This window comes from Syngnathoides biaculeatus, chromosome 8 (assembly GCF_019802595.1).
Source record: "Syngnathoides biaculeatus isolate LvHL_M chromosome 8, ASM1980259v1, whole genome shotgun sequence".
Taxonomy (NCBI): Eukaryota; Metazoa; Chordata; class Actinopteri; order Syngnathiformes; family Syngnathidae; genus Syngnathoides; species Syngnathoides biaculeatus.
This window is the reverse complement of record NC_084647.1, coordinates 27,221,042-27,237,881: the sequence shown is the minus strand read 5'-3', so window position 1 is coordinate 27,237,881 and position 16,840 is coordinate 27,221,042. Positions and strand designations below refer to the sequence as shown.

Sequence of the window (16,840 nt, the reverse complement as noted above, 5' to 3'; positions counted from 1 at the left end):
TTTTGCAAAGTCCACCACCATCTGCCCTTCAAAGTTCCTTTCCTGGATGCCGTACTTACCCATCACTTCTTCATCGCCCCTGTTTCCTTTACCAATATGTCCATTACAATCTGCACCAATCACAACTCTCTCGCTGTCTGGGATGCTCAGAACTACTTCATCTAGTTCCTTCCAGAATTTCTCTTTCAACTCTAGGTCACATCCTACCTGTGGTGCATAGCCGCTACCACATTATACATAACACCCTCAATTTCAAATTTTAGTCTCATCACTCGATCTGATACTCTTTTTACCTCCAAGACATTCTTAGCCAGCTCTTCCTTTAAAATAACCCCTACTCCATTTCTCTTCCCATCTACTCCGTGGTAGAATAATTTAAACCCTGCTCCCAAACTTCTAGCCTTACTACCTTTCCACCTGCTCTCTTGGATGCACAGAATATCAACCTTTCTCCTAATCATCATGTCAACCAACTCCTGTGCTTTTCCTGTCATAGTCCCAACATTCAAAGTCCCTACACTCAGTTGTAGGCTCTGTGCATTCCTCTTTTTCTTCTGACGCTGGATCCGGTTTCCTCCTCTTCTTTGTCTTCGACCCACAGTAGCTGAATTTCCACCGACGCCCTGTAGGTTAGCAGTGCCGGGGGCGGGCGTTGTTAACCCGGGCCACGACCGATCCGGTATGGATTCTTTAGATGAACGCTCATATTTGTTTGGCACAGTTTTTACGCCGGATGCCCTTCCTGACGCAACCCTCTGCATTTATCCGGGCTTGGGACCGGCCTACAGATTGCACTGGTTTGTGCCCCCATAGGGCTGCATTTAATTGATATATCAGAGTAAATTATAGTATTGTAACAATTTATGGATGAGCTCATTTCCATCAGCGCCAGGGCAAGGAACATCCATAATGCAAAAAAAAAAAAAGTTTGTATTACAAATGGGAGACAAGCAGATACTTATGCACACTTACACGTACAATGTTGTTTATAGTCTGCGTATCTTTTGTCCCCTCCTACATAGCCCATTACCTTTTCTATTTCTCAGCTGATTGAGTCTCTCCTATGAGTCTTAACTGGGCCATATGAACTTGAAATACAGTAAGCAGCGGAGGGGAGGGAATTAATTAAATCGCAATCATTATCACAGTCACAACGAGTGCACTCTGAAGCTGTTTGAATGGAAAAGTGCTTCAAGGGTTCAAGTAGTTCAAGGTTGATAGTTTTTTTTGTTTATGCTCCCAATATTTTCCAAATATTCAGAAGGAAATTCTCCCATATAATAATCATGCGGAATTTAATTTTCTATCTACTAGATAATATTTTTCATCAAGGCCAAAGCCTGAGAAAGGCAGAGTCGAGGACATGCAGTGTATGAAGACAAAGATGGAGTGTGGAATGGCTGCAAGGAAAAGATGAAAAGACAAGAATACCACAGGCCCACACAACCCTGAAGAAGAAAAAGAAAAAAAAATCTCATCTCAGGTAAAAAAAAATGCGGAAAAAAAATCATGCAAGCCTATAATAGTGCTGCTCTTCAGTGATAAAATACTTAGAAATAATTAGAAGTACATTGTATGTTGTGCTTAGAGCGCCAACTGGATAAGAAAAATGCATGGAGGGCATGCCAGTGTTGTGACAAAAAAATAATAGGGATTAACTTTGATAACAGCCTCAGCATAACAGAAAACATTTCATAATTAACACAAAATAGCCTGTAGTTCTGACATGAAAATGAGGGTCAAAAAATAAGAAAAACATTAGCCATCTGGCTGTACTATTGGGAAATAAACAAAAATGTATGAGAAAAATGACAGTGTTATAAAAGTTAAAAAAAAAAAATCTAAAGTTTTAAATTAGAACTGAAAAAAGATTTTGAGATTACAAGAGCTCATTTAAGAACATTAACATTTTTGTTATTGACTACACCGTAGTTACAGTTTATCTCTTATGACTGTGAAACCATCGAAATCTTTAATTGTACCATCATATTATTTAATCTGCACAACAAATATGATATATAACTTTTGAATTCAAAACTCGAGGACGATTGTTTGCTGAGGTATTGTTAGAGTCATTGTTATTATGAACTCTTATTAAGTGTTACATATGACAAACAAATGTTAAAAAGAATGTTTAGATTATAGTAAAAGTCATGGAAGCTGGTGGAAATATTTGCTCTCACGGGCCACAAAATAATGTGGTCGGCCAGATTTGGCCCCAGGGTCTTGAGTTCCACACCATGATTAGATATAAAATATGTTTACAGTTATGGCGGGTTGCAGGTAGTAGCTTTATCCATACAAATTCACGCAACAAAACAATAAAGTTATTTTTCTTTTCAGCATTTTCTTCTGAGATTCGAACAATGGCTGAAAGGATGAGCCTGACAAAATGTAACCTAAGAATTTCTTTTATAGACCTGGGACTTTTTTCTGCATTCCATTCCATTTTCCAAGCTGCTTATTCTCACAAGGGGTTACAGCCTCGCAGGAGCGCTGGAGTTTATCCCACACACATTTATTTCCAAAGGAAGTACTAGATTCAACAAAGGATGTTGAAAAGATTAATGCGAAGAAAGAATACACACACAAAGTAAACAGACTTCATTTCTCACGAGTAAGTATAGATGGCATCAATAATGTAAAGGTAGATTGTTTTAAGGATTTGCTTTTTACACACTTACATGCCGTACACAACCTTAAAACTTTGTAAACCGGGACAGTCGAAAACCAAGGACTCACCCGTATTTGTTGAGCATTTACAGTAGAGTACAGTATGCAGATATGGATAAGAACGTTCAATTGATTGAATGTTTTCATTGACAAGCTTACACCACAGCAACTGCAGATGTGAAACGCAACAAAGTCAATCTGTGGAAGATTGTGTTGTTGGAGAATGCACTGTATGATGCCCGAGTGGAAAAGTTTTTAATTAGCTTGCATGACGAACCTGTGCGAGGTAACTACGTATTTTTGTCGCGGTGAAAACAACAATACAGAGTCGCATTGTTGTGCTCAGCTAACCTTCAAATGACATTAGGGGTCCCATCAACATATGACGAGTCACTGGCAACCTGATGTGATTTATTCAATCCCGCCGAGTAGCTTGGGCGGTGGGGAACAAATCACTTAGATGGAAGCCACGGAGCACAGACTGAGTGCCGGTGGGACTGAAAATGTGTCTGCCTGCAGAAGCGTGTGTCCTTTTATCATTCTTTGTTCCTACCATCCATCAGCTTGGGTACAACAAGCCTGCGTGTGTTTGTGTGCATGACTCCCATGTCTATGCTATATTAAGTTGCTGGTGAGGCTGCATGATGTCGGCTATTCAGCTGCAACAATGCTGTAAAAGGCAACCCTTCAAAGCTTGATGCTTTTTTTTCTCCACTTTCACTGCTTCTACATGGAGCATGTTTTTGTTTGTTTGTTTGTTTTTATCGCTAACCACACAAAGACCCAGTGGTTCAAGTCTATGGCGGTCTTTCTAATTCAGGGTTATCATCAGGGCTCCCACAGAAAATTATTATTATTATTATTTCACAAAGTCGGTCTGAAAATCATTTATTTTAGTCATTTCGTATAAATAACATTTTATCTATCTGTCAACGGCGCATCCTGAGAAGCAGAAGAATTTAGAAGGTAACATCATAGAGCTGTGTGTCCACGTTTTGTGACATTTTTGTTTGGTAGTGTGCCATGAGACTTTTTTTTTTCTATTTTTTACATCAATGTGAAATATGTTCCTTGGTTAAATAAAGGTTAGGAAACACTGGTGTGTGGTATATATCACATACAGTATATTAAAAGGCACTGTTTGAAGGAGTTTATTAGGCAGAAAGGAATGAAACTGGCTGTTTTTGTTACACAACCAAACAAAGAAATATATACATTTGGAAAGAATCTGTCACATTAAAAGACTTTGCAAAATGACATTTTTGTAATGTTCAAAGTAGTTTGTATGTTACGCATTACAATTTTTCTTTATTTTATTAACTTTAGGTGCTCTGTCCAAGTTGAGCACTTTTATCTCTGATTTATTCTCATTAAGTTGCCATCTTGCTACTGTTCATCATTGGTTACAGCTATGTGTTATATTTGAATATGTGTACAGTTGACTAGACCTAAGTGGTTTTACAGATATGAGCCTATGCTTGGCTAGTTTATTTATTTATTTTTTTTTTGCTTTGATTTGCGAGCACAGGCATGAGATATGAGCAGTGTATGGTACCAGTGAACAGAACACAATTCACATCAGAGAAAGCAGCAGCTGGGCAGATCAACAGACCTTCACTACTGTACAAATATCCATCCATAAATTTTTCTTAGCCGCTTATCCTCACAAGGGTCACAGGACCTCTGGAGCCTACCCGAGCTATCAATGGGCAGGAGGCACAGTACACCCTGAACTGGTTGCCAGACAATTGCAGGGCACGTAGATGCAAACAGCCACAGTCACAATCACATCTAGGGGCATTTTTGAATGTCCAATAAGGACATGTTTTGGGATGTGGGAGGAAACCGGTGTGAGGAAACCCACACAGGCATGGGGAAAACATGCAAACTCCACACAGGCAGGGCAAGGATTGAACCCGGGTCCTCAGAACTGTGAGGCGAATGCTTTACAGCTGCTCCACCATGCTGCCCTGTTCAATTATTTTAATTGTATTTTTTTTTTTCACTCTGCAGTGTTATTTTTCCTCATTAGAATACACAGGCATTTTTGTTGCCTTTTTTGGAGAAGGCTTTATTGAATTTAATTCATATCACAAAGCACTACTGCATTTTGGTATACATTGTCAACTGATGAGAAATGTATTGAGAGAAATAAGGTAATTACTTACGGGCCTATCGTAGATGCATAACAAAAGCATGACTATCGGTTGAAATACATTTGATGAGCACTGTTTTGGTCGCCTGTGAGGTAATGCCTTCCTTTCGTTACCTGCAATGTTGCCAAGGAGATGGAGGCAGAGCCACCTAGACAATTTGCTCTTGGGACTATTTGAGGGTGGCTCATGCTGGAAGACGGTGGAAGAGTGTTAGTTGTGCTGTCAATTTTATTTCCTGACATAATCAAGTCTGCTGTTTTGTTCTTGTTGTCTTGCTGTTTCTGGTGCTACTTAAAGTTTGTGTAAGCACTGCTGTGTTGTTTCAATATTATACATTTGTTTTACCAGAAGTAGTTGAATTACTTTTGTGTAGTGACGGTGAGATGAAGCTATTCATGAGGTGTTGTAGGACTTCAGCCACTGGTATGAGTATTGGTTCAATTCTTGGTGCACATGAAGCCACAGTACCGGCCATGTGAATAATCATAGGGAGCTCCATCTTAACCACAAGTAATATGGTACATTTTTGTGTTTTTGGCTCCGGTGAATGACGATGTGTTGCAAAACAACGTTTGAATCATTTCCCGAGATGAAATGGATAGTAAATTTCTTTTTTAATTTAATCTGTGTGTAAAATGTTCATCACTGACATGGCACGGTTATATAATGTTCTACTGTCACTTTTGGAAAAGGGCACAGGCTTAAGCAGGCAGAGGACTTGAAGCGCTTATTCGGAATTAATGGTTTATGAACACTTTTAGTTTTAACTGAGTGAATTTACAAGAATTGGGCTACAGTAATTTTTTTTTCTCCTAGTCAGGATTTATTATACCCTAACCTACTTTCTTGGAACACAAATACTCCACCTTTGAATAAAATGAGCAAGGGTGGATAAACATACCCAATTAATAATCCTGAACTCATTAGTCACAGTATTTACCTAGGGTAGTCCTGCCTGAGGTTTGAACTCACGTGACCACCATTCCACACACAGAGTTGAGTGCACCTACCGCTTGGCTATTTCCAGCCTGTTTCCAAGGATTCCAAGGAGTGACGTATGGCACCGCATAAGCTGTTATGAGTTACACCCGCATATGTTCAACTTTCCAAGCTATCTCAAACCTTAAAGCTCTCCAAACAAGTAGCCTATGCAAACGATAAAATCTTGATTCATCCCCCCATACCACTAAAAAAATAATACATTTAATAGAGCCTGCATGAGGGCTTTATATTGGTCACATCTCGTGGCAAAATCTGAAGCACTTCCCAAATCAGTCACACGGTACAGTCGTCAGGAAGCAAGGCTTCGGATGCCATCATTTCCAGCTCCTCCCGCACTTTGCAAAATGCACCCTTCATTACTCAGTACACACTTCAAAGATTCCGCACATCACTAGTTTTGTGTTTAAGTACCTCAGATTTTTTTTGTATGATAGATTGTTTTCGCTTTTTCATACCTTCCTCCAGCTGTGGGTCCATCTACCATTTTTTGTCTGGGTTCTTTTTTAGTCTCAGGTTCTGTCCTCTCACATTGGCATTTTTGCATTTGTTTTCCGTTTGACTTAAGGTTGTGGTTTTCAAACTGAGGGGTGTGGTGTGGGGTTCCCCTGAACACTTTTCATTACCAAATTACACCCAGCAGATTGATCTTATTTTACTATGGAGCAGACAAGCTCACACCAGCCACTGAAACTTGACAGTTTTTCAACAGCTAAAGTGTTCACAATATTGAATATTGCAAAGAAAGCCTCTGTGTGTTTATAGAAAAATTGTGTGTGTAGGGCAAAAATAATTTCATCTCCGAAAGGGGCAGGGCAAAACAATGTTTCGGAATCACTGACTTAAAGTTACTCGCCCAATCAGGAGCAATTTTGTTTTGTAGTGTAGTTAGTTTTTCCACGACGACAGTAGTCATCATTGTTCATCTGCTGGATTCCTGTTAAAAGTTTGTGGTTGGATAAAACATTTGCAAACCGTTTCTAACTCAACCCTTTTGGACAGCGGCCCATTCACGGGCCTCAGGCCATTCATGAATTATCAAGGCATTATGTCAAGTAATGCACGTTTGACAATTTTGTGTGACTAAAGTCATATTCTGCGTTTCTTCTCTTAAATATATCAATAATAATAGTTGAAAACGCCTGAAACAGAAATGCAATAAAACCGCAAAATGAAGACCTAGTCCACCAGTGGGCAAAGACTAAAGAAATGCGTAGAGTTGCAGGTGAGCGGTGTAAGAACGTTGATGAGCATTTTGAGACGATTCCAGGGAAACAGATTAAGCAGTGGAGTGTTGTGGCAGATCGTTAGTCTGAGGTGTCAGGAGCAGAGATAAATGAAGTGCCAATGGGGTAAGCAGACAGAAGAAGCGATGCTTGGTGAAAATCAGACTGAGCAAAGCAGAGCAATGAGAGCCAAGACATAAAGATGGCAATCGTTAAGAACAAGCTCATTGTTGCTCCTTTGTGTAAGACCTGCCGGGGAGCAAAAGCATGACCTAAAATTCACCCAAGAGTCACAAGTAAAACACTTAATACTATGTTAATACATGCACATTATCTACAAGTATACATATTTAATTTAGCATGCCTTGCATTTAACGTTGGTTGTCCTTATAAGCCCCGATTCATGTGTAACCACAGTTTAAAACTGAATCTAATCTTTCTTCATTAAACTGTAAATACCCCTTCTATTTACCAGGAATAGGGACTGGGCCCAGCCGCAAATACTTGAAATTCGCAAAAAAGTGGTGATCCATCCATCCACTTTCTTCCCCTTATCTCAGGTTGGGTCGCAGGGGCAGGAACTTTAGCAAGGAAGTCCCGGGCTACCCTCTCCACAGCCAAATTGGCAAATTAAGGAAATTAACAATTGTGGATAAGCAGGGATTGTGTGGAAAAAAACATGCAAGGGGAGGAATATGTTTTTAAAAAGTCAATAAGAGGGACTTTCTGTTGAAAACTGGGGATAGTTTCCAAAATTTATATCCGCAAGTAAGTGAATGTAAATGCCGAATCGTGAATATACAGGGGTCCACTGTACTTATATTAAATATCAGCAGTTGGCAGAAACCTATGTCTAGATTTAGTCAATTTCATAAATTGATACAATTGGTCACTCTATACAGTGTGTAGGTCTGTTATATTTTATAATTTAGTTAAGTGTCATGAAGCAATTTTAGTGGCTAAAGAAAACATTTTCAAATGTATTATTTTTTTAGGGGGTTCCTGAAAGGCGATGGTTTTGGAGATGCAGGGATTAAACCTGACACCAGTGATATACAAAATATATTCTAAAAATACATTACGCACTCAACCATTGTAAAAAATACATGTAAAAAAAAACATAAGTATCCGAGCTAATAAACACTTAGATATGGGGTACTCAATACATTTGAGGTCCCTTTATGAGTAAAATATTTGTGCAATTTGCTACTTTCTAAATAGTTTAACTTTAAACTGAGTAAAAAAAAAAAAAATGTAATAAAACTAACATGGTACAACAAATTCTCCCAACTTGATTATAATCGTGAGGCTTTATTGCCTCTGTTTAAGAGAAGTGTTGATTGATTCGCTGAGCATTCTGGAGGCTCTAAATACGGCGCTGTTGTCATGGGACAGATCAGCTGTAGATCCCATTGAAAATTGCCCAAATGAGAGTTTGCATAAAGAGACAAGGTTTCCACATCAGTGTGTTCTGTTAAGGTTAAAGGTTACAGGCTCGATGTGAGGCTGCACATAAGATGACAGCAAGTCATAGTTAAAGGGGAGCCAGCAATAAACTAAATTAGATTCCCAGTAGTTACATTGACTGCTCTGACCTTTGTACCTTGCATGTTGGCTCGCTGGACTGTAGAAATGCTCTATTAATTGCAATTGCACAGCTAGTTCTTGGTTGTTTTGAGCTTTACGAAAGAAATTACCAGTGCCTTTATCTTTCTGGACTAAATGGTGCTATTCGATAATGTAGGGGTGCAACCACAAAAGTGCAAGGGAAGGGAGAGATGAAGAAGGACAATACAGTAGTCCTACACCTCCATTATTTTAGGCTTACTTTGATAAAAAAAAAAATCCCATTGAATTTATTTTGAACTTGGAATATTTTTAATCTGTGAAACCTTTAGCCTTCAATGAAGATTACGATATTGATACCAAACCAAATCTTAATCTGGATGTTTTTTCTTTTCTGACATCTGATACTTATAACATAACTACAAAAAATAGCATGAGTATGTCCCAACTACAGTGAAGAAAATAAGTATTTCAACACCCTGCTTTATTGCAAGTTCTCCCACTGAGAAATCATGGAGGGGTCTGAAATTTTCATTGTAGGTGCATGTCCACTGTGAGAGAGCTAATCTAAAAAGAAAAATCCAGAAATCACAATGTATGATTTTTTTTTAACCATTTGTATGATACAGCTGCAAATAAGTATGTAAACACCTGTATATCAGGTAGAATTCCGGTCCTTAAAGACCTGTGAGTCAGCCTTTAAAAGTCCACCTCCACTCCATGTATTATCCTGAATCAGATGCACCTGTATGAGGTCATTAGCTGCATAAAGACACCTGTCCACCCCATACAATCAGTTAGACTCAAACTTGTAACATGGTCAAGACCAAAGAGCTCTCCAAAGACACCAGAGACAAAATTGTACAACTCCACACAGCGGGAAAGGGCTACAGAGAAATTGCCAAGCAGCCTGGTGAAAGCTGTTGGAGTAATCATTAGAAAATGGAAGAAGCTAAACATGACGCTCAATCTCAATCGGAGTGGAGCCTCATGCAAGATATCACCTCTTGGTGTCTCAATGATCCTTAGAAAAGTGAAGAATCAGCAGGACTACACGACAGGACTTGGTTAATGACCTGAAAAGAGCTGGGACTACGATTTGTGAGGTGAGTGTTGGTAATACACTAAGCCGTCATGGTTTGAAATCATGCATGGCACGGAAGTTTCCCCTGCTTAAACCAGCAGATGTCAAGGCCCGTCTTAAGTTTGCCAATGACCATTTGAATGATACAGAGGAGTCATGGGAGAAGGTTTTGTGGTCAGATGAGACCAAAATTGAAGTTTTTGGTCATAATTCCACTAACTGTGTTTGGAGGAAGACAAATTATGAGTTCCCTCCCAAGAACACCATCCCTACTGTGAAGCATGGGGGTGGTAGCATCATGCTTTGGGGGTGTTTTTGTGCACATGGGACAGGAGGACTGCACTGTATTAAGGAGAGGATGACCGCGGCCATGTATTGTGAGATTTTGGGGAACAACCTCTTTCCCTGAAGATGGGTCGCGGCTGGGTCTTTCAACATAACAATGACCCGAAGCACACAGCCAGGAAAACCAAGGAGTGGCTCAATAAGAAGCATATCAAGGTTCTGGCATGGCCTAGCCAGTTTCCAGACCTAAACCCAATAGAAAATCTTTGGAGGGAGCTGAAACTCCGTGTTTCTAAGTGACAGCCCAGAAACCTGTCTGATCTAAAGAAGATCTGTGTGGAGGAGTGGGCCAAAATCCCTCCTGCAGTGTGTGCAAACCTGGTGAACAACTACAGGAAACGTTTGACCTCTGTAATTGCAAACAAAGGCCACTGTACCAAATATTAACATTTGTTTTCTCAGGTGTTACAAGTACTTATCTGCAGCTGGATCACACAAATAAATCGTTTAAAAAAAATCATACATTGTGATTTCTGGATTTTTTTTTTTTTTTTTAATAGATTCTCTCTCACAGTGGACATGCACCTACGATGAAAATTTCAGACCCCTCCATGATTTCTAAGTGGGAGAACTTGCAATATAGCAGGGTGTTCAAGTACTTGTTTTCTTCACTGTAACTTCCTCTCCTGTTTACATATTTCCATGGTACACCCATGATGAACTGTTAAAATTTACAATCATCCCACTAAATGACTACCAGTCAATTTGAGTATTTTCTGTGAATAAAGCTGTTCAACATTGGTAGGAAAACTCGACACGGCAGTGAGCTGTTGCTAACTGACATGCCCACATGGGGAGCCATTTTGGGGAGGTCGATGTTACCTTTAAAGGCATTGCATGGGCACTGAAATTAATTTGTAACTTGCTCATTTCGTAATCTATTTTCACGAGGGTTATTGTTTTGTGAATACCAAAGTCTTTGCTATCGATACACTTGAGGGGAAAAAATGTGAATGGGATTCAATCTTGTAGTAGTTTTATGGTGTTTTATGCAATCGTATGGAATACAATGTACTGGCAATCCTTGTTTGTGTGTGTGTTTTTTTTTTTGTTTTTTGTTTTTTTTAATCCTGTCTACATACAGGGACTGCTCTGATAACTTACACCTCCCTACCTTAGCGTTGCCCTGGACACATATCTTAAAATGGGTGTCTTACCCACTCATACATATTTGTGGTGTTCGCTTTAACATTAGCATGCTAATGAAACGACCTTTGGCCCAACAACAAAACGTGATACCTCACTGTTGTATCATTACATGCTGTCTTTGCTAAAGTACAAAAATGTTAGAGTTAAAAATGTTTTAAAGTTGACAATGTCATGTTCTTATTCAATTAATATTAGACCAAACTGTACCTATTAACTGCCTCTGCGGCTAAATGTATCAGTGTCTACAAACCTATTAATACATTCTACAGATTTAAAGAAGTAACCAATGACATACATTATTAAAACAGAAGATTGAGGTTTATTTGATTTGTCTTATTTGGTGGACCAATCACTCTGCCTACCAAGAAATTTTCGTTACTGTATGAATCTTGTCATTGTAACTGTTTATAATTTTTCTCTTTGGTGCTTATCTTAGAACAACTAACCAGATTGTAAAATTTACAATATAGCTGACTATTTTCAGTGACAGAGAAAATGAACATTTCATTTTCTAGTCGAGCCTTAACATCCAAAGGAGATAAACAAATACTGATTACATGCAATTAAATTATGACAGTTTGAAGTCCAAAACTTACATTTTCAGGAAAAATTTGGTCAAAACTCAGATTGTACAAATCTTTAACTTTAAAGTAGCACTGAAATAAATTTTTGTGCCTGCAGTGTTGCTTGCACTTTTTATACCATATAAACTTGCATGGATTCATCTCTAACCTTTAAAGTTTTGGCTTCAACAACAAACGGTCTAAAAATGAGGCTAAGGCTTTTTTTTTTTTAAATACTGTATATCTGACGCACTGCCAATTCCCTTTTACATGCACCTATTACCTCACTACAGGGGTGCTGGGACCGCAAACGAAGAATACCCAAGACAAAGCATTGTTTTCTCAATAAATTAACCCAACCATGACCCCCCACAGAATCAGACCTATGGATAAAAATTGTACACTAATAGGATGGCTGTCAATGTGACTGCAGAATAAAGAGAAAGATTGGGCCACTGTTAGTTCCGGCTGACACTCCACCTATTGAAGATGGACGCAAGTGCGTCTACTCAAAAATCACATCCATGTCGAAAAAAACAAAATATCTGTGGAATATAAAAACTAGAAAGAAAACAAAACAAAAAAAAAACTTTGAATATGATTTAAGTGCAACAGCAGATGTGCATTGACTATTACATAAAGAAAAGTATTGCAGACAGAGGTCAGGAAGCGATCCAAGTTTGGTGGGGAAGTACAGGCCAACTTATTGTTATGTAATGTTTGGCAAAATGTTTTGTCAAGAATCAACAAGTGAAACACAATCGTGAAGTGGAACGAAATTCATTGGATATTTTACACATTTTTAACAAATTAAAAACCTGAAAAGTGGGGCGTGCAATATTATTCGGCCCCCTTGCATTAATAACTTGTAGCGCCACCTTTTGCTGCAATAGCTGAGTGGTTAGAGCATTGTTTTGGTGAACCAGGGGTCGTGAGTTCATATCTCACTGGGGCCTCCACTCCCCAAGAGGGGTTGCGTCAGGAAGGGCATCCGGCGTAAAAACTGTGCCAAACAAACATGAGCGTTCATCTGAGATGTCGCGCTGTGGTTACCCCTAACGGGACAAGCCGAAAGAAATGTACTTACCTTTGGCTGTAATTACAGCTGTAAGTCACTTGGGGTATGTCTCTATCAGTTTTCCACATCGACAGACTGAAATTGTTGCCCATTCTTCCTTGCAAAACAGCTTGAGCTCAGTGAGGTTGAGTGTTTGTGAACAGCATTGTGCAGCTCTTCCCACAGATTTTCGATTGGATTCAGGTCTGGACTTTGACTTGACCATTCTAACACCTGGATATGTTCATTTGTGAACTATTCCATTGTAGGGTTAGGGTTAGATTTGGCTTTATGTTTTGGATCATTGTCATGTTGGAAGATTAATCTCCGTCCCAGTCTCAGGTTTTCTTCTAGAATGGTCGTATTTGCCTCCATTCATCTTCCCATCAATTTAAACCATCTTCCTTGTCCCTCCTGAAGAAAAGCAGGCCCAAACTATGAGGCTGTCACATGTTTGACAGTGGGGATGGTGTGTTCAGGGTGATAAACTGTGTTGTTTTTATGCCAAACATATCGTTTTGCATTGTGACCAAAAAAAGTTCGATTTTGGTTTCATCTGACCAGAGCACCTTCTTCCACATGTTTGGTGTCTCTCCCAGGTGGCTTGTGGCAAACTTTAAATGAGACTTTATGGATATCTTTGATAAATGGGTTTTTTCTTGCCACTCTTCCATAAAGGCTACATTTGTGTAGTGTACGAGTGATTGTTGTCCAACGGACAGACTCTCGCACCTCAGCTGTAGATCTCTGCAGTTTATCCAGAGTGATGATGGGCCTCGTGGATGCATCTCTGATCAGTCTTGTCCTTGTTTGAGGTGAAAGTTTAGAGGGACGGCCGGGTCTTGGTAGATTTGCAGTGGTATGATACTCCTTCCATTGCAATATGATTGCTTGCACAGCGCTCCTTGATATTTAAAGCTTGGGAAATCTTTTTTTTAATCCAAATCCAGCTTTAAACTTCTCCAAAACAGTATCTCGGACCTGCCTGGTGTGTTCCTTGGACTTCATGATGCCCTCTCTCATTTGAAACAGAACCCAGAACTTTATTACACACAGGTGGATTCTAATTATCATCAGCAGTCAACATTGGATCATTCAGAGATGCTCACTGAACTTAAGTGAGTTTGCTGCACTGAAAGTAAATGGGCCGAATAATATTGCACGCCCCACTTTTCAGGTTTTTTTATTTGTTAAAAAAGTTAAAAATATCCAATAAATTTTGTTCTACTTCACAATTGTGTCCCACTTGTTGTTGATTCTTGACAAAAAAAACTAATTTTATTTCTTTATGTTTGAAATCTGAAACGTGGCAAAAGGTTGAAAAGTTCTAGGGGACCAAATACTTTCACACCTTTTCCCACCAAATATTTCTTTATTTCAGCCAGCTTGTTTAATTAATACACAAACTACATAAACGTGTTGTGGCCTGTATGAGTTTTTTTGTTTTGTTTTTTTGCTCTGAAACTCCTCATTAGACCAACAGGACTGAAAGTACCAGGAGTAAGTATTTAGTATTGGATTAGCAAATGCATGATTACTTTTTGTTTTGCCATGACCCTGCAGAGGATCTTAATGAGGCAATTTCCTGAAGAATGTAAATCGTGGAATATTGCCCATTTTTCTGAGGTGAAATGTATTAGGGTTACAGGACTGAGTAAAAACCCAGGGACATGACTAAAGTCTAAATTTCCAAGTTCTCATTATTATTATTATTATTATTTAAAGAAAAATTACTTAATTTATAATTGGGGCAGGAAGTAATCCAAATATGAAAAAACATAACATTTTCTAAAGGATTTCAACTCGTTCCGCCTTTAATGGTAAACTCAAACTTTAAAAATCAGTAAAAGGTATTCAATTAACTTTTCAATCAATCAATGTGCAGGATACGAGTTACAACATTTTACAGTAAAAGTTAGGGTGCATTTATACATTAGATTTTTTTGTGGAACAAATGCTTGTCATTTGGTGGAATGGCACACACCTACAGTAAATAAACAAAGCCCAGACTTACGCTAAGGCACTTGATAACATTTGCTTTTTTATTTTTTGCATGCAATTCAACTTTGTTCAATAAGGCCATGGTGTCATTTCTCTGTCTCAGCAACTGTCTGCTTAACGTTATCTATCATATCATTGAATTCCTGACTTAAACGAGAGAGAAAAAAATGTTACGTGTACAATATCCAAGTGACACAGCATATTTACACAGGGGAACCTCTTTTGTCCAATGCAATCCATTCTAGAATGCAGGTGGAAATGTCTGCGTATTTTTTTTTTTTTTTTTGTATATTAGGGGCATCCAACTTCAAGAGTTTTACTTGATTTATGTCTCAAAGCAAAGAGCAGCACTTGTTTTGCTTACCAAGGAGGTGAAGATGTATGTATAGTAGACGGACAGCATTCCCAGCTCTGATGCCTGCAAACAAAAGAGAAACAACACGAGAAAATATAAGTACAGTGGTACCTCTACTTATGAACATCTTTAGTAACAAAACATTTAGGTAACAAAATGCCTCCTTGGATAAATATTGTCTCTTGCTACAAAGGAATTTCTGGATAGGAAAGGAAAAATTGGCATTGGATTCACAGCCCCGAACTTCCACGAGTGTAAACATCCTCTATCTGGATTTGTGTGGTGCAATAGAGCTGCTCTTCCATAGTCCTGGCATCCTTTTGGCGAGGAGGGGACGTCAATATTTTTTGGAACAGATTGGGCTATTTGCATGTAAAAAGCACTTCTACTTACAAAAAAATTCACGTTACAAAACGACTTCCGGAACGAATTCATTTCGTAAGTAGGGGTACCGCTGTATGTAGTAAGAGAAAAAGTGCAAATGAAAAAGGAGACAATCGAGGTTTAGAGTCTGAACGAGAAGCTGTTAAAACAAATTGGAAAGTAGAGAAAGTGAACGGGGTGAGAGGTCAGTGAACTTGCGTTTCATTCTTTGGCACAGTGATCAAATCCCATTCTTGATAAGAACAGACATTTATCTGTGGCTCTGGGGGGAGCAATTAAATTTCGGAGGTGAATTAGTATGCTGCTCGACAAGTGTCTGGCAATTTGATTAAATCAAAGTCACAGCAGAGTGCGGCCGTGAAGGAGATGGTGAACTTTTCAGAATTGCTGTCATTATCAAAAATAGGTATTGGCACACAGTAAGCATGATGATCAAGTTGCTCTTTTCCACAGTTCCAAACAATGACCTTGAAAAACTTTCACACTTTTGATTATAATGCCATCAGGTTCCCCCACAACGACCCAAAACAAATGAAGTTGTTTGGAGTGGGCACAGACTTCTTTTTTTTCCCCCCAAATTTCAACCTGTTCCATGTAAGCATATCTCTTGAATCCTCTTCTCTGACACCAACTGCCCTCATATCTTCCCTCATTCACCTCAACCTTCTCTTTGGTCTCCATTCGGGTCTCTTGCCTAGTGGCTCCATCCTCAACACAATATACTCACTCTCTTTCCTCTCCAAACCATCAACGTCTGCTCTCTAACTTTGTCTCCAAGACATCCACCCTTGTCTGTCCCCCGATGAGCTCATTTCTAATTTTATCCAACCTGCTCACTCCAAGGGGGAACCTCAACATCTTCGTTTTCAACACCTCCACCTCTGCTTCCTGTTGTCTCTTCAGTGCCGGTGTCTCTAATCCGTACATAATGGCTGAGCTCTCGACTGTTATACACTTTGACCTACATCCCAGCAGACTCTTCTGTCAGATAACACACTTGACACCTTCCTCCACTCGTTCAAACTTCTTCTTCACTTCTTTACCACACTTAATGCTCTGGATTGTTGACCCCAAGTATTTGAAGTTGTCCACCTTTGCAATCTCTTCTCCCTGGAGGCTCACTCTTCCCCCTCCACTTCTTTCATTTATGCATAAGTATATAGTGTATATATTCTCTTACTTTGGCTTATCTTCATTCCTCTACTTTCCAGTGCATTCCTCCACTTTTCTAACTAGTCCTCCACCTGCTCTGTGCTTTCAGTGCAGATTACAATGTCAAGTG

The 16,840-nt window shown here is 39.1% G+C and overlaps 1 protein-coding gene across 6 annotated transcripts in view; it reads right to left on the bottom strand.

Moving 5' to 3' along the window:
* Positions 1–16,840, bottom strand: part of grik4 (glutamate receptor, ionotropic, kainate 4) — a 255,732-nt gene that overhangs the window by 114,599 nt on the left and 124,293 nt on the right. For all 6 annotated transcript variants that reach the window (XM_061827586.1, XM_061827585.1, XM_061827587.1 and 3 more), the window contains one exon: positions 15,184–15,237. In XM_061827586.1, the coding sequence (XP_061683570.1) occupies positions 15,184–15,237 (54 nt within the window). The remainder of the gene's footprint in view (positions 1–15,183; positions 15,238–16,840) is intronic.